Source organism: Hemiscyllium ocellatum, chromosome 30, assembly GCF_020745735.1.
Source record: "Hemiscyllium ocellatum isolate sHemOce1 chromosome 30, sHemOce1.pat.X.cur, whole genome shotgun sequence".
In the NCBI taxonomy this organism is placed as follows: domain Eukaryota; kingdom Metazoa; phylum Chordata; class Chondrichthyes; order Orectolobiformes; family Hemiscylliidae; genus Hemiscyllium; species Hemiscyllium ocellatum.
Genome location: NC_083430.1, coordinates 6,314,695 through 6,330,381, shown reverse-complemented (window position 1 = coordinate 6,330,381; position 15,687 = coordinate 6,314,695). Strand labels below are relative to the sequence as shown.

At 42.2% G+C, this 15,687-nt stretch overlaps 1 protein-coding gene across 3 annotated transcripts in view; it reads left to right on the top strand.

Annotated features, from left to right (window-relative positions):
• The window catches only part of col16a1 (collagen, type XVI, alpha 1), a 330,536-nt gene that overhangs the window by 191,134 nt on the left and 123,715 nt on the right, over positions 1–15,687 (top strand). For all 3 annotated transcript variants that reach the window (XM_060847623.1, XM_060847622.1, XM_060847624.1), the window contains exons 22-24: positions 10,332–10,367; positions 10,785–10,820; positions 13,795–13,917. In XM_060847623.1, the coding sequence (XP_060703606.1) occupies positions 10,332–10,367; positions 10,785–10,820; positions 13,795–13,917 (195 nt within the window). The remainder of the gene's footprint in view (positions 1–10,331; positions 10,368–10,784; positions 10,821–13,794; positions 13,918–15,687) is intronic.

Sequence of the window (15,687 nt, the reverse complement as noted above, 5' to 3'; positions counted from 1 at the left end):
ACCTCTCATTCTCCTACACTCCAGGGAAACTAGCCCCATTCTACTCAGCCTCTCCCTATTGCTCAAACCTTCTAACCTTGTAACAACTTTGTAAATCTTTTCTGAACCTTTCAAGTTTCACAACATCCTTCCTATGGAGACCAGAATTGCAGGTAATATTTCAAAAGTGGCCTAACCAATGTCCTGTACAGCCGCAACATGACCTCCCAACTCCTATAATCAGTGCTCTAACCAATAAAGGAAAGCATACCAAACATCACCTTCATATCCTAGCTACCTGCAACCCTACTTTGAAGAAGCTATGAACCTGCACTCCAAGTTGTCTTTATACAACAACACACCCTAGGACCTCTCCATTATGTATGTGAGTCTTGCCCTGATTTCCAAAATCCAGCACCTCACATTTATCTAAATTAAACTCCATCTGCCACTCCTCAGCCCAGTAGCCCATCTAATAAAGATCCTGTTGTACTGTGAGGTAACCTTCACTGTCCACTACACCTCCAATTCTGGTGATATCTGCAAACTTACTGACTATACCTCTTATGTACACATCCAAATCATTTATATAAATGACAAAAAGCAGTGGACCCAGCACCCAATCCTTGTGCCGGTCACAGGCCTCCAGTCTGAAAAACAAATGTCCACCACCACCCTCTATCTTCTACCTTCAGGCCAGTTCTGTATCCAAATGGCTAGTTCTCCCTGTATTCCATGTGATCTAACCTCGCTAACCAGTCTACCATGAGGACTTTTGTCGAACACCTTACTGAAGTCCATATAGATCACGTCCACTGCTCTGCCCTCATCAATCCTTTTTGTTACTTCTTCATAAAACTCAATCAAGTTTTGACTAGTGGAGTGCCTCAGGGGTCGATTCTGGGCTCATTGCTGTTTGTTATTTATATCAATGGTTTGGATGAGAATATATAAGGCATGATTAGTATGTTTGCAGATGACACGAAAATAGGCGGTATCATGGACAGTGAGGAAGGTTATCGGAAATTGAAGCAGGACCTTGATCAGCTGGGGATGTGGGCTGAGAAATGGCAAATGGAGTTTAATAAAGACAAGTGTGAGGTTTGCATTTTGGAAAGTCAAATCAAGGTAGGAGTTTCATGGTGAATGGTAGGGCCTTAAGGAGTGTAGTGGGACAGAGGGATGCTGGAGTTCAGGTTCACAGTTCTCTGAAAGTGAAGTCACCGTAGACAGGGGCCTTCAATCAGTAAGGGTATAGAAGTTGGGAAGTTATGTTACAATTGTACGTTCATGAGGCCACACTCGGAGAATTTTGTTCTGTTTTAGTCACCTTGTTATAGGAAGAATGTTATTAAACTGGAAAGGGTGCAGAAGAAATTTACAAGGATGTTGCCTGGACTCAACGATTTGACTATAGGGAGTGGTTGGACATGCTAGGACTTTTTTTCTTTAGAGCGTAGGAGACGAAGAGGGGACCTTATAAAGGTGTATAAAATCATGAGAGACATGGATAGGGTGAATGCACTCAGTCTTTTTCCCTGGATTGGGAGAATCGAGGACGAGAGGGCATCAGTTTCAGGTTAGAGAGGAAAGAATAAAAGGGAACCTGAGAGGCAACTTTTTTACAGGTGGTACGCATATGGAATGAGCTGCCAGCAGAAGTGGTTGAGGTGGATATGTTAATGACATTTAAAAGGAATTTGGACAAATATGTGGATAGGAAAAGATTAGAAGGATATAGGCCAAGTACAGCAACATGGGGTTAGCGTGGATGCACATTTTGGTTGGCATGGGCCAGTTTGGGCCAAAGGGTCTGAAGATTTACTCTTACACTCATCAGGAAAGTTTACAAGCAATATCAAAGTAAGGAAATACAAAATGTATACTGTATGAGAGGAAAATGCTGCTTAATTGACCAGTTGACTGTAATTGAGAGAGACATTGCCATGAAGAATGCACTGGTTAATGATGATTGATAGTTAACTGCCAAGCAGGTGAATTATCCTGATGAGTGCAAAATTAGAAACTTTGAGTAAATGTGCCTTTTTTTCAACAAGACTCAAGTTCTGTACTGCCAGTTGGTTCATTTGGCTCTTTGAAATGGCAGTAAAATTTCCAGGAATTACCAATTACAATGAGAGGCTTTACAGCTAACGGCTGGGGCTGTGCAGGGATCTACCTAGCCTGTGTTTGGAAATTAAATATTTGGCACAGCCTGAAATCCTATGCAGTGAGCATTTGCCAAAACGTACAGTGAGTGAATCTGCCAGAGAGATGAATCAGAATGACTGTTATAATTGAAGTAAAGGCTGGAAGCTCCTGACAGATGTCACAACATGATGAGGTTCATGTGTTCAAGCCCTTGTCAGTCGAACAATGCTCCGATTGCTTGCAGCCTGGTTGGGGTCATCAGCGTAGATGGAAACCTGGAGAACAGAACACAGGGCACGGAGCCATTAAATCAGCACTTCTTACAGTGTTTACTTTGCAGAATGTTCTGATTCTTCAGCAAACAATGTGTTACATGTCAAAAACACCCATTATAAAACTCGTGCTGGATTGAATTTCCTAACTTAAGTGGAATTATATATGACACATAAACAAGAGATCCATCTCTTGCTTCCTTGACCCTTTCAGGCAGTGAGTCTCAAACCCTGTACCCAATCACTTTAAATCTATGACCTCTGCTCATGATCTCTCTCTGAAGGCAAATAGATCCTTCCTTCCTTTGTACCCTCTTTCCCTCGGCTTATCACAACCGTGTACACTTCAATTAAATCTGCCCTCAGTTTCACTTGTTACATGGTAAACACCTCCAGCTTATTCAATCTTTCTTCTTTGCTGCATGTTTCCAGTCTGAGCCTCATATTATGGTCTTTTGAATGCTTTATATCTTTCTAGCCTAATCTTCCTGCTGTTACACTCTGTACTTCGGATTATAAAACAGAGGATACCATAGTTACCTCTTATTCACCTTATTGAGTTGTTGTGCCACACTCGGGATCTCTGGAATCTAAGGTTCCTCACTTTCTCCACAGCTCTCATTAGTATTCCATTTATTAGCATCACCCAAGATCACAAGCACATCATCTACTGCTAACGCTCTCACTGTACCTTTGTCACTTCTAGACTTGCCTATTCCTGTCTGCTCCTGGCTGGTCTTTAAAATTGAACCCTCCATAAACTTGATATCATGCATAACTCTGCTTCTCATGCTTTAACTTCTATCAAGTTCTGTATACCTATCACTCCCCTGCTCACTGACCTAAATTCAGTGTCCTGATTCACATCACTATTTTCAGATCCCTCCATGGCCTTACCCCTCCTTATTTCTAAAATCTTTTCCAGTCTCACAACTCCGAGATCTCTGTGGTCCTCTCAGTTTGGCCTTGTGAGCATCCTCAATTTTAATTGTCTTACCATTGCTCAGCTTGTCTTGTACTGGCGAGGTTGCAAGTTCTGGAATTCCCTCCGTAAAACCCTCCACTGTTTAACATACTTGCTTCCTTTAAGACACTTCTTAAAACCGAGCACTTTTACTGCATTTTTGACCATCCGCCCCAATATTGTCTCATGAGGATCAGTGCTTCAAAATACTGCTGAGATGTGTTTGGAATGTTTATTATATTGAAGTTAAAAATCACACAGCACCAGGTTATAGTCCAACAGGTTTAATTGGAAGCACTAGCTTTCGGAGCAACACTCCTTCATCAGACTATCACCTGATGAAGGAGCGTCGCTTCGAAAGCTAGTGTGCTTCCAATTAAACCTGTTGGACTATAACCTGGTGCTGTGTGATTTTTAACTGTGTACACCCCAGTCCAACACCGACATCTCCAAATCACGACTATTATATTGAAGATTTAAATCGAATCTGCCTTGGAAGGAAGGTTAATGAGTGAATGGTAATGATGAGGCCGGACAGCCAAGAAGGAAGGGATAATGTGCTAAATGGAAAAGTTCAAAGAATGCCGACTTTTCTGAGGGTTATTAGATTGGAGCACATTACAGAAGGAGGGATGAAGTCAGGTGATGATTTTTACCATGTGCATAAGAATTTCAAATGCAAGATGCAGACTGTCTGCCCCAAGATGTGACCTTTGCCTCCAGGAGGGTACTTGTACTTGATGCTAACTCTGTAACAAAAGAACTAGACATGGTTAACATGGTACTAAAAGATTCAAGAGATGTTTATCGCAGCTCCTCATAGACACATAGATTACAGTCATGGGCACTGCAGTGTCTGGACTAATGTTAACTTACTCAGCTATAGTCACACAGCCTTTCATGACTCAAGTGTCCTTAGTTAAGATGAAGTCATTAGGTCACATGATGAATATGGAATAGTTGAGTCTAGAGACTAGAAATGCCTGGATAAGGACTTCAACAAGTCAGACAGGGGAAGAAGGTCCTTAGGGAGCCTGGAGGTGTTGGTGGGGTCTGATGAGAAATCATTTCTGGAGATATCCCAGCAATGAGCAGGTAGGTGGGAGGGAAGTCAACTCATTGTTCAGGACAAGACCACCCATTTAACAAGCACCTCATCCACCACCTTCAGCACTCACATCCTCCATCCTCGATATTCAGAAGCAAGTGTGTACCATCTACAAGATTCACTGTAGCACCTCACCAGGGCTTCTCCAACAGTTCCTTCCAAAACTACGACCTCTACCGCTTAGAAGAAGGGCAGCAGCTACTTGAGAACACCATGACTTGCAAGTTCTCCTCCAGGTTACACACCATCCTGACTTGGAAATATACTGCTGTTTGTTCACTGAAATCTTGGAACCCCTGTAAATGTACTGCAATGTACCCTCACTAGATTGCAGCAGTTCTCCAGCCCCTATTTCAGGGTAATTTAAGGATGAGCAATCCATTTTGGTACCCACACTCCATGAATTAATTTTTTAAAATTTCCATTGAATTGGACAGCAGAATTCAGACTGATTATGCCAAACAACTGTTGACAAATCCTAAAGAGGAGAGTTACAACATCTTGGTCATAATACAGTTGGGAAAAGTGCTGACAACACACGTGACACACAAACAAAAACCAAGATTGCGGATGCTGGAAATCAGAAACAAGAACAGAAGTTGCTGGAAAAGCTCAGCAGGATCTGACAGTATCTATGGAGAAAAAGCAGAATTTCAGGTCCAGTGATCCATCTTCAGGACAGTTCTTCACTGTATTTGACACATGACACTCATGTCCCTTTGTCTCAACAGTTGCATATACAAAGCTGTTCAACACCAAATGATTTGGAGATGCCGGTGTTGGACTGGGGTGTACAAAGTTAAAAATCACACAACACCAGGTTATAGTTCTGTTCGCCGAGCTGGGAATTTGTGTTGCAAATGTTTCATCCCCTGTCTAGGTGACATCCTCAGTGCTTGGGAGCCTCCTGTGAAGCGCTTCTGTGATGTTTCCTCCGGCATTTGTAGTGGTTTGAATCTACCGCTTCCGGTTGTCAGTTCCAGCTGTCTGCTGCAGTGGTCGATATATTGGGTCCAGGTCAATGTGTTTGTTGATAGAATCTGTGGGTGAGTGCCACAACCCAAAGGACTAGCCACATTACCATACATCAAGAACATTTCTGAACTGACAGCCAGACTACTGCGACCACTAGGACTTATAACAGCACGCAAACCAACAGCCACTCTCAGACATAAACTCACCAGAACGAAGGAACCAATACCCAGCATGAGCAAAACCAATGTAGTGTACAAAATCCCATGCAAGGACTGCACAAAACACTACATAGGACAAACAGGAAGACAGCTAACGGTCCGCATCCATGAACACCAACTAGCCACGAAACAACACGACCAGCTAGCCTTAGTAGCCACACACACGGATGACAAGCAACATGAGTTCGACTGGGACAACACTACTATTATAGGTCAAGCCAAACAGAGAACAGCCAGGGAATTCCTAGAGGCATGGCACTCATCCACAGATTCAATCAATAAGCACATCGACCTGGACCCAATATACCAGCCACTGCAGCGGACAGCTGGAACTGACAACCGGAAGCGGCAGAGACAAACCACTATAAATGCCGGAGGAAAGATCACAGAACCGCTTCACAGGAGGTTCCCAAGCACTGAGGATGTCACCTAGACAGGGGACGAAACCTCTGCAACACAAATTCCCAGCTCGACGAACAGAACCACAACAATGAGCACCCGAGCTACAAATCTTCTCCCAAACTTTGAACACCAGGTTATAGTCCAACAGGTTTATTTGGAAGCACTAGCTTTCGGAATGCTGCTCCTTTGTCAGGTGGTTGAGGAGCAGTGCTCCGAAAGCTAGTGCTTCCAAATAAACCTGTTGGACCATAACCTGGTGTTGTGTGATTTTTAACTTCAACACCAAATGATAGGCCATTGTACAATCACATAAAATTACTAGGAAGTTGAGAGGAACTGGGGATCTTGGTGTGCTTATTGATAGATCCCTGAAGGCGGCAGGACTAGATAATAGTTACAAAGGTAAATGGGATGCTTGCCTTTATTGGTTTAAACACAGATCAACAGTGCAAGGAGGTGTACAGAACAATGCTGAGGCCAGAGCTGGAGTACAATGTGCTATTCTGGTCACCACACCATGGGAAGGATATAAATGTGCTGAAGGGGATGCAGAGGGAATTCACCAGGATGGTACATGGGATGGAGCACTTTAGTTCTGAAGAGAGGCTGGATAAGCTTGGGAATCCTGATACAGGTGTACAAGATGATGAGGGGTATGGACAGATGGACAGAAAGCAGCTGTTCCCCTTAGTTGATGGATCTATAACAAGGTAGCATAATTTTATCGTGAAAGGCAAGAGTTTCAGAGAGGATTTGAGGAAAAGAACTTTTCACCCAGAGAGATTGAGAGTGGAATGCAGTGCCGAGGAGTGTACTCGAGGTGAGAAACCTCACAAGCTTCAAAAGTGCTTTAATGAGCATTGGGCTGCTACAACGTTCAAGGCTCTGAGCCTAGTGAGGGCAACTGGGACTAGTGTAGGTAGTAGTGTCGACTCAGTGGACTGTACAATTCAATGATATATCAGCACAGAAACTGACCATTTGGCCCAAGATGTCCATGTTACAGCGCTCACCAGCCTTCTCCCACCCATTTCAGCTAACCCAAATGCACATACCTTGCTAATTCATGTCCTTATCTAACTCCCTTATAAATGCATCTGTACTATTCAGCTCTGTTACCTTGACATGATCATGTGCTCCACCTTCTCACAATGCTTTACATGGGGATAAAAAATTCTGTAATTGCCTTGTTGGATTTATTGGTGTCGATCTTATAGTTCTGGCTTCCACAGTGAAGCTTTGCTCTCACCTGCGTCATTTTGGGGAATAGGTAAGCGCGAGTATGATACTGCGCCAGAGGGAGGGAACAATGTTCCCTTTCAACTGAGGAAAGCCATTCTGTTTTCATCTGTACTCACCGTTAACTTTGAGAATGTCACCGGCGAGAGCTTCAAGCCGGATGCAAACTGTCTCTCTGACATTGAATGTGAGCTGGCCAGCTGTGGTGGCAGCTCTGAGTTTGGAATTACATATTGTATGGGAAAGGAGGGGTAGAAAACGGCGAGATTGTTGAGTGAAACGAGCCTGAACTGGAAATATTCCCAAAGTTATTTTTGTCTGCTTCAGAAGGAGGTTCTGATGCAATGTTTTTGGCAAGTTGAAACTGACTGCATTGAAGTGAAGCAGATATCGCTTATGAGGCCAGCAATTTTCTTTGGTTTTTTTTATTTTTCATTATTTTTCTTCCATATTTAGCTGAATGCTGATCCAAGCAAAGTCTTCTGGGTGAGATTCCAAAGACGGTGCTGAATTACAGGTTCTTGTGAGCCAGTCTTTTCAATTAGTTTTAACTTTGCATTAATCTTTGGATGCTCTGAACTTGCTCACTTTAGGTTTTATGATGGTTGGAGGCAGATTGACAGCTTTGTACACGCAACTAATCTTTCAATGCAGTTTTGAAACCTTTAGAACCTACTTCTGCATATCATCCTTGAGATTTTCTTATCCTTTCACACCTTGATGTCATCGCCCCCATCCTGGAGGTTATCATCAACCAGAAACTGAACTGGACCAACCATATCAATGCTGTGGCTACAAGAGCAGCTCAGAAGCTTGGAATCTTTGGCAAGTAACTCACTTAATGTCTCCACAAACCCTGCCCCTTTGAACACATAGATGTGCAGCTCCAGTGACACTTAGGAAACTCAACACAAAGCAGCCCACTTGATTTGCAACCCATCTACCACCTCCAACACTCACTTCCTCGCCACTAACTATCAGTGTGTACCATCTACATGATGCACTGCAGCAACTGTCCAAAGCTCCTTTGATAGCACCCTCCAGGCCCATGACCGCTACCATCTAGAAGGAGAAGGACACCAGGTACATAGGAAGACCACCCCTGCAAATTCCCCTCCAAGCCACTCGCCATCTTGCCTTGGAAACATTTCATTGTTCTCTCAGTCTCACTGGGCCAAAAACCTGGAAATCCCTTTCTCACAACATTGTGGATCTAACTACAGCAGTACAAGAACCTTCACAAGGGCAAGTAGGGATGGACAGTAAATGCTGGACCAGCCAGCAGTCCACATCTCATGAATAAATAAATAGACACCTTACTTACCATTTAATACCTTTGATAACTCCTTAATGACCTTCCAACAGTTAATTTCTGAAGGACAATTACAGATGGGCAATCATTTCTTACCAATGGAATTGACCTCCCATGAATCAGTGAGGAAAAAAAATCACAGCCCTTTTCCTCTCATTAATTTACATAACCAACTGTTGCTAAACACACAATCCTAGAGTCTAACTTTGCTCTGTCATTGCATCATCCCTGTTAACTGTATTTGCCTCACTTGCCAACTTGAGTTCAGAACTCACTATGTAGTGTACCATAGGATCAAGCATAATAGCTGCTCTGCATTTTCAGGGGTGTAAATCAGTGAGTTATGCTGGGATTTCCAGTGAACCACTTTGGAGTTGTAGAATATATAAACCAGCCTAGAGAAATGGAAATGGCAGAAGTGCCCTCTCAAAACTTGTCTTTGAGCATAACAATTGAAGATTGAAAAGCACAGTTTCTGCATTTTAGGAAGTGTGTATTAGTATAAATATAATTATGGCAGTTCTTCCATTTATAACGCAAAACATTCTAATATTAAAAAGATGTATTCATGAATTTAGAAAACAAAATACAGGACTCAGTGCTGAGGTTTTAGATTAGATTAGATTACTTACAGTGTGGAAACAGGCCCTTCGGCCCAACAAGTCCACACCGACCCGCTGAAGCGAAACCCACCCATACCCCTACATTTGCTCCTTACCTAACACTACGGGCAATTTAGCATGGCCAATTCACCTGACCCGCACATCTTTGGACTGTGGGAGGAAACCGGAGCATCCGGAGGAAACCCACGCAGACACGGGGAGAACGTACAAACTCCACACAGTCAGTCGCCTGAGGCGGGAGTTGAACCCACGTCTCTGGCGCTGTGAGGCAGCAGTGCTAACCACTGTGCCACCGTGCCGCCCACATTTTTTACTAAAAAAACTATTCAAATGTCAACATGAAACACCAGAAATATGTTTCTCAGTCCTTGCTTTATTTAAGATTTTAGTTGTAAATTTTCAGCCTGTTCCCAACTGTTGTGAATTATAGAAATTTATGTGAGCTCTTTTTCACATTTGATCATGAGCAGCGGGTGGTTTTGGGGAAGTCTTCTAGATTTATAGATAGAAAGAGTTGTAGCCTGGTGAGACAGAAACTATGTGCATGCCAGAGCAGCTCCTTGAAGAAGGGCTGTCCCTGGGAGAGATGAAGCTATTGGTCTCCAGAGTTTGAAGAATTCTATTCCTTAGCTTTAAAGGGAACCCATGTGTTTTTTTTAACTGTCCTGGCAACTATTCCAAAGTGATCAAATCTTCAAAGCAAATTTTTCAGACTGTGCAAAATAATGCAAAATTTGCAGATAATGTCAATCGTACAGTGGCATATGAATCACTTATTCATTCTTTATCTTTTCTGAAGCCTTAGCAAGATTTCTTGTTTCTGTTTTAGTAGCACTTATAAATGTCATCATTAATCAGTTTCAACCTTCATCTGCAGCTCGCCAGCACTCACTGTATGAATGGTTAGAGAGAGAGGAGTGGCAGTCTTTGTTGCAGCATGTTTCTTTATGGATACCAATGCTCTCAGGAATGTACATGAAGGTGTTCAGCTGTCACTAGATTCAGACGGACTGATTACCTTGTCTGTGAGCAGTTTGCACCAACACATATTACATGATATCTAACTATCTTTTCGTTTGCAAACATAGGGCATGTCTGGACCTCCAGGAACACAGGGTGAGAAGGTAAGATGCAAAACAATCGAGACCAGATCACTATTGTGCGTTAGAAGATTATGGGGTGCATAGGGGTCAAGGGTTGGCTGATGTATGGTACTTTTTTGGGGTCAGAGGTCAGATGGTGTCGAAATGGAGGTTAGAGGCATGGGTCAGTCAGTCTTTAAGCACCCTTAGTCCAGCTTCTTTTTGTGACATGTTTTGGCTGACCCTATATCCCACAATATGGACAAGACGTGGCATCATCTGAGCTTTGAGAACAAAACTAGCTGCTGTCTTGGTGATTTGCCAGCTTAAAAATAAATGTGGTGAATACTTGGAAAGTTGGTTATTTTTTAATTTGGAGTCTTTCCCAGACACTGTAATCTTATAAAACAATATGTGTTTTTTTTTTATCTGATGAATGTTTGTTTAAATTCCACTCAGGGCGATACAGGAGACCCTGGTGTGAAGGGGGAGAAGGTGAGTTCATTAACCATTAAAAGCCGAGAATTCTAGCCTATTAGTCCTTCATAGTAAATGTTAATTTCCTTTACATGAATAGAACACATGCTTCCCTGGTCTAACTGTTCACACTGTAAGGCAGGCCAAGATAATTCTCAAAAAATACCAGGGGAGCAATGAAAAGAATTATTTGGATACAATGAGTTGCTATGACGCAGAATACATTGCCTGAAAGGATGGTGGGATCGGTTCCAAGAATAACTTTCGAAATGAAATTAGGTAAATGCAGATAATGAGGAAACATTTGCAGGTCTATGTGGAAAATGTAAGGACTTGAAATTAATTAGACCAGTCAATAGGCTAAGTGATCTGTTTTGGGGATTCCGTGTTTCAAATCTCCCATATTCAGGTCTCAGGTATACTTACTGAACCATTCGCCAGATATAAAACAGGCCTCCACAGATCTGTCTTTTGACAGAGCAATTACTCATTCAAGCAGTCAGGGCAGCATGGTGGCTCAGTGGTTAGCACTGCAGACTCCCAGTGTCAGGAAGCCAGGTTCAATTCCATCCTCAGGAGCCGGTCTGTGTGGAGTTTACATGTTCTCCCTATGTCTGTGTGGGTTTCCTCCAATCACAAAGGTGTGCAGGTTATGTGGATTGGCCGTGATAAATACAAGGTTACAGGGATGGGGTAGGAGGATCTCAGTCTGGGTTGTGATGCTCTTTGGAGGGTCAGTATGGACTTGATGGCCAGAATAGCCTGCTTCCACACTTAGGGATTCCATGGATCACAGCCTCTCAGTTCCAGCATCATTCTTAGAAGTGGAGAGTCACTTTTCAAGGTCTCTGATTTTCTTTTTACAGAATGCAGGGTTACATGGATTTGGGGGAAGGGGAATGCTTTTCAGAAGATCTGCTTCCACATTAAGGATTCTATGATTTTATAATTCTACGAATACAAATTCAGAGGCAGGCAAGACCTGCTGCAATCTGAAATCAGCTCTTGTCAGACTAAGGTAACCCCAGTCTGTGAAATAATCCTGATGAGGTTTGATTGTGCATTGAGACATTTGTTAAATTCCACTGTGGCTTGAATTGATCAGAAAGTTGATGTTTGCAGGTGGCTTGTTAAATCAGTTCTGTACAGGTTAAGCAACTAACTTCATTTGGTTATGCTTCAAATAGTTGATGTAAGCAAAGATATCAGGGAATACCCATCAAGTATAAGTGGCAATTTATAGGTTAAAAGTGTGTTAACTGATTGCGTATCATGGCGTATGTTGACACATAATTCCAGCCAATAAACAAAGCAGCTGTTGGTTCCCTTCGAAGTTTGAAGGGGGTTTCAGATATCAGGGAAGCACCTATACATTATAAAGTTGCTTTAAGGACAGGGCAGTCCTCATCATAGACATCAGATTACTTTATCATGTGAGAATCTGGCAGAGACTGTCAATTTTGTAGGATCAGGGGGTCACAGCCATTGATGGTGGCATAGAGAGAGAGTTGGATTTCCAACTGCTTCTTGATGTTTAGTTACTTTTCCTGGGATGGAATGAAAAGTTGGTCAGTTCCCAGCCATCAAAATGGAACTTGCCACAGTAGAGAAGGGGAATAGTGTCCAGAACTGAGAAATATTCTGCACAGAAGGCAAAATTTGCATCCGAGAAATACAGTGTAACCCAGAAGCTAACTGGAGTGAGAAAATTAAGGTGACTAACATCAACAGAGTAAAAATGCATTAGGAACTGAAGGACCTAAAATCGGACACATTCCCAAAGACCTCACGGCCAACACTTTCTGATAGCGAAAGAGAGAGTCGCAGAGATAGTTAATGAGCTAATTATCATTTTGATCCTGGAGTGGATCACACAAATTGGTAGTTAGCAAATATTAGACCAATATTCAAAAAATGAGGTGGAGGGAAAACAGAATGGCAGGCCAGTTATCCTGACCATCAAGAAAATGCTGGTCTCCATTGTTAAGGAAGACTTATAAAGACACTGAGCAAAACTTCGAACAAGTCAACATGGTGTTACTAAAGGGAGATCCTTTCTGACAAATATCTTTGAATTTTTTTCAGGATTAAATGAGTAGATAGCTAAAGGGACACCAGTAAATGTAACAAGCTTGGAATACTAAAATACATTGAAGAAAGTGTGACGCAAGAAGTTAATACACAAGAAAACAAACATTGAACAAGAAACAATAGTAAGCCACGTGGCCTTTTGAACCTGCTACACCATTCAATAGGATCATGACTGATCTGACTTTAACCCACATGCAAGCAGTTGGAGTGGTCTTTAGCATGCGTAGAGGATTAGATAATGGACTGGAAGCTAAAAGTAAGAATAAATGGGACATTTACAAATTGGCATGTTGTAACTGGTGGAGTGTTGCAAGGATCCATGCTAGGACCTCTGCTATTAACCTATTATTAATATTTAGCTATTATCTATCATTAATCTGTTTAATGACTTGCACAAAGAGGCAGCGGGTAATGTATCTACATTTTCTGCAAACAGCAGGGGTCTCTTAATGTGGGGAACAAAGAATCTTGCTTTTCGTCTCTTGAGGGGCGCAATTCCCTTGTTTCTGAATATTTGAATCAGATCCATGGGCCTGGCATTGAGAGGGGTCCTGCTAAGAACCACTTCACTGTCCTATTCCTGCTGAACCATTTCCCCATCCACATGGTTCCCCTCATACAACTCCTCAATGAGGCCTGGGCCCCTCGATGATGTTTGGTCTTGTGAGGGCCCACTTCCAGCAACCTCCACTACCTCAATAGACCTCCCTAAACAGAGGTGATAAGGTGCTCTCATTGTAAGGCATCAAATACTGCCTAGAGTTCTTCAATGCGATAAGAACACCAGTACTCAGCATGCCTGCACACAGGCAATTAGAGCGACTGCTATATTGTTGGAGAAGCTGGGAGAACCTGAATTAGCTACAGATATAAAGCATTTCACGTCTGTTCTGTAACAAAGGGCGATTCATGCAAGATATGTCCAGAACTCACTGATGAGCTTGGGAACATTGTGGGAATCCCCGGACCACCTGGCCCTAAAGGTGACCCAGGAACCCCAGGAGTTCAAGAGCCTGGACCACATGTGAGTATGGGGGAGGAGGTGGTGTAGTGCTAATGACATTGGACCGGTAACCCAGAGGATGTGGTAAGTTCTCTGGGGACACGAATTCGAACTTAACACAGCATGATTTTAATTCATAAAAGCTTGAAAGCCAGTCTCGGTAGTAATGCTGAAAATATCCTTGATTGTCATAAATACTGACCAGGTTAACTTTAGGGAATCTGCCATTGTCACCTACTCTGATTCATAAGTGACTCCAGACCCACACCAATGGAAAACCTCAGGAAAGGGTTGAGCAAGTTATTCAGTGCAGGGGCAACTATGGAATAGCTAAAAAATACCAGTCTTGTCAGCAATGATCACATCCCATAAAAGAAAAGTAAGTTTGAGTCAAAGAGGTAATGAATGTTGCCAACATGGAAATAACCTCCCAAATATTATGGATACTTTCAATGTAAAGACCATACTTTTTCATTTCTCTGTGCTTTTGATCTTGGACAGAAGTGAGAAAATAACTGTTTTAATAACAAAGATCGTTGAAGGATTACTACAGTTTTTTTATAAATGCAATGAACCTGGCACTCTTTGTAAGTATTGTTTACACAGCTGCTGGTTCAGGCAGTCATGAGCTGAAGCCAAATGAAATGTATGAGTGGAGTGTTCTATGATAACAAGTAGCTGATTGGCCTGTAGACTAATAGCCAGTTATCAATGGCAAGGCCTTCTGCCTGTCAATACTGCATGTTTGGCTCCCAGGTAACTGAACAACTTGGGGCAGTGAGTGCTTTGGTAGAAACCATTGGATCTCTTGTGGTGAAGAAACTGTCTATGCTCTGGAGTAAAAAGCATCTCAAGCCTGAAAATAGTCAGTTTATTTCCACTTTCCAGTTGCTGTAAGCCATGACTTATTTAATGAGTCAGAGACCTTTATAAGTGTGAAACAGTCACCAGGTTCTTCCTGCAAAAAATGATAGAATCTGGAAAATGAAAACTGAGAGGCAGAGTTCTGATCAACAAAAGGATCATCTCAGCAAATCCCGTGGACATTTAAAACTGAGCTGCTTTCCCAGACTTTCCCTCTGTCCATAACACCTATGTTTTATTCCCTGCCTGTATGTGTATTGGAAAGTTTATAAGGAAATTAGAGCTTAAACTGGTAGAGTTATATCTTGATGATTTATAATTGTTTGTCTACAGCTAGCATTTTACTTAAGTCTAGTAAGTAGTAATTTTCATTCAATGCAGAAACCTGATTCATGCTTTATGTCAATCTAGGTCTAAAAGACAGGTAAATTGGGGAATTCTGCAGATTTGCAAAAGGTTTTTTAAGCATTGTGGCAATTGTGGGAATAGTGGGACTTGAGTTCCAGTGTTAACATTGATCACCCCGTTCAGACAGGTTATGACAAAGCTCTGGAGCAATGGGACTTGAACCCAGCTGCTTCCAGTTCAGACAGCGACATTACCAGTGCACCATAAGAGCCCCTCTCACATCACCAAATCAAATCAGATTAACACTCATTTGGTCATAAAGAATTTAAATGTTGCTAAAAAGAAGACATATTTTGTAAGTTCTCTGACACACTCATTAGTATAATTCTCAACAAACATCAAAGTAAAGGGAAAGCAACGTTTCCTTTGTATGAGAGGAGAATGCTGGTTTGTTGCCAAGTGGACTCTGGTAGAGGCATAGCTATGGAAATTGCACCAATGAATGATGACTGACAGCTAACTGCAAAACGTTTGAATTATCCTGAAAAGTGCAAAATGAAAAACTTCAACAAATTACTA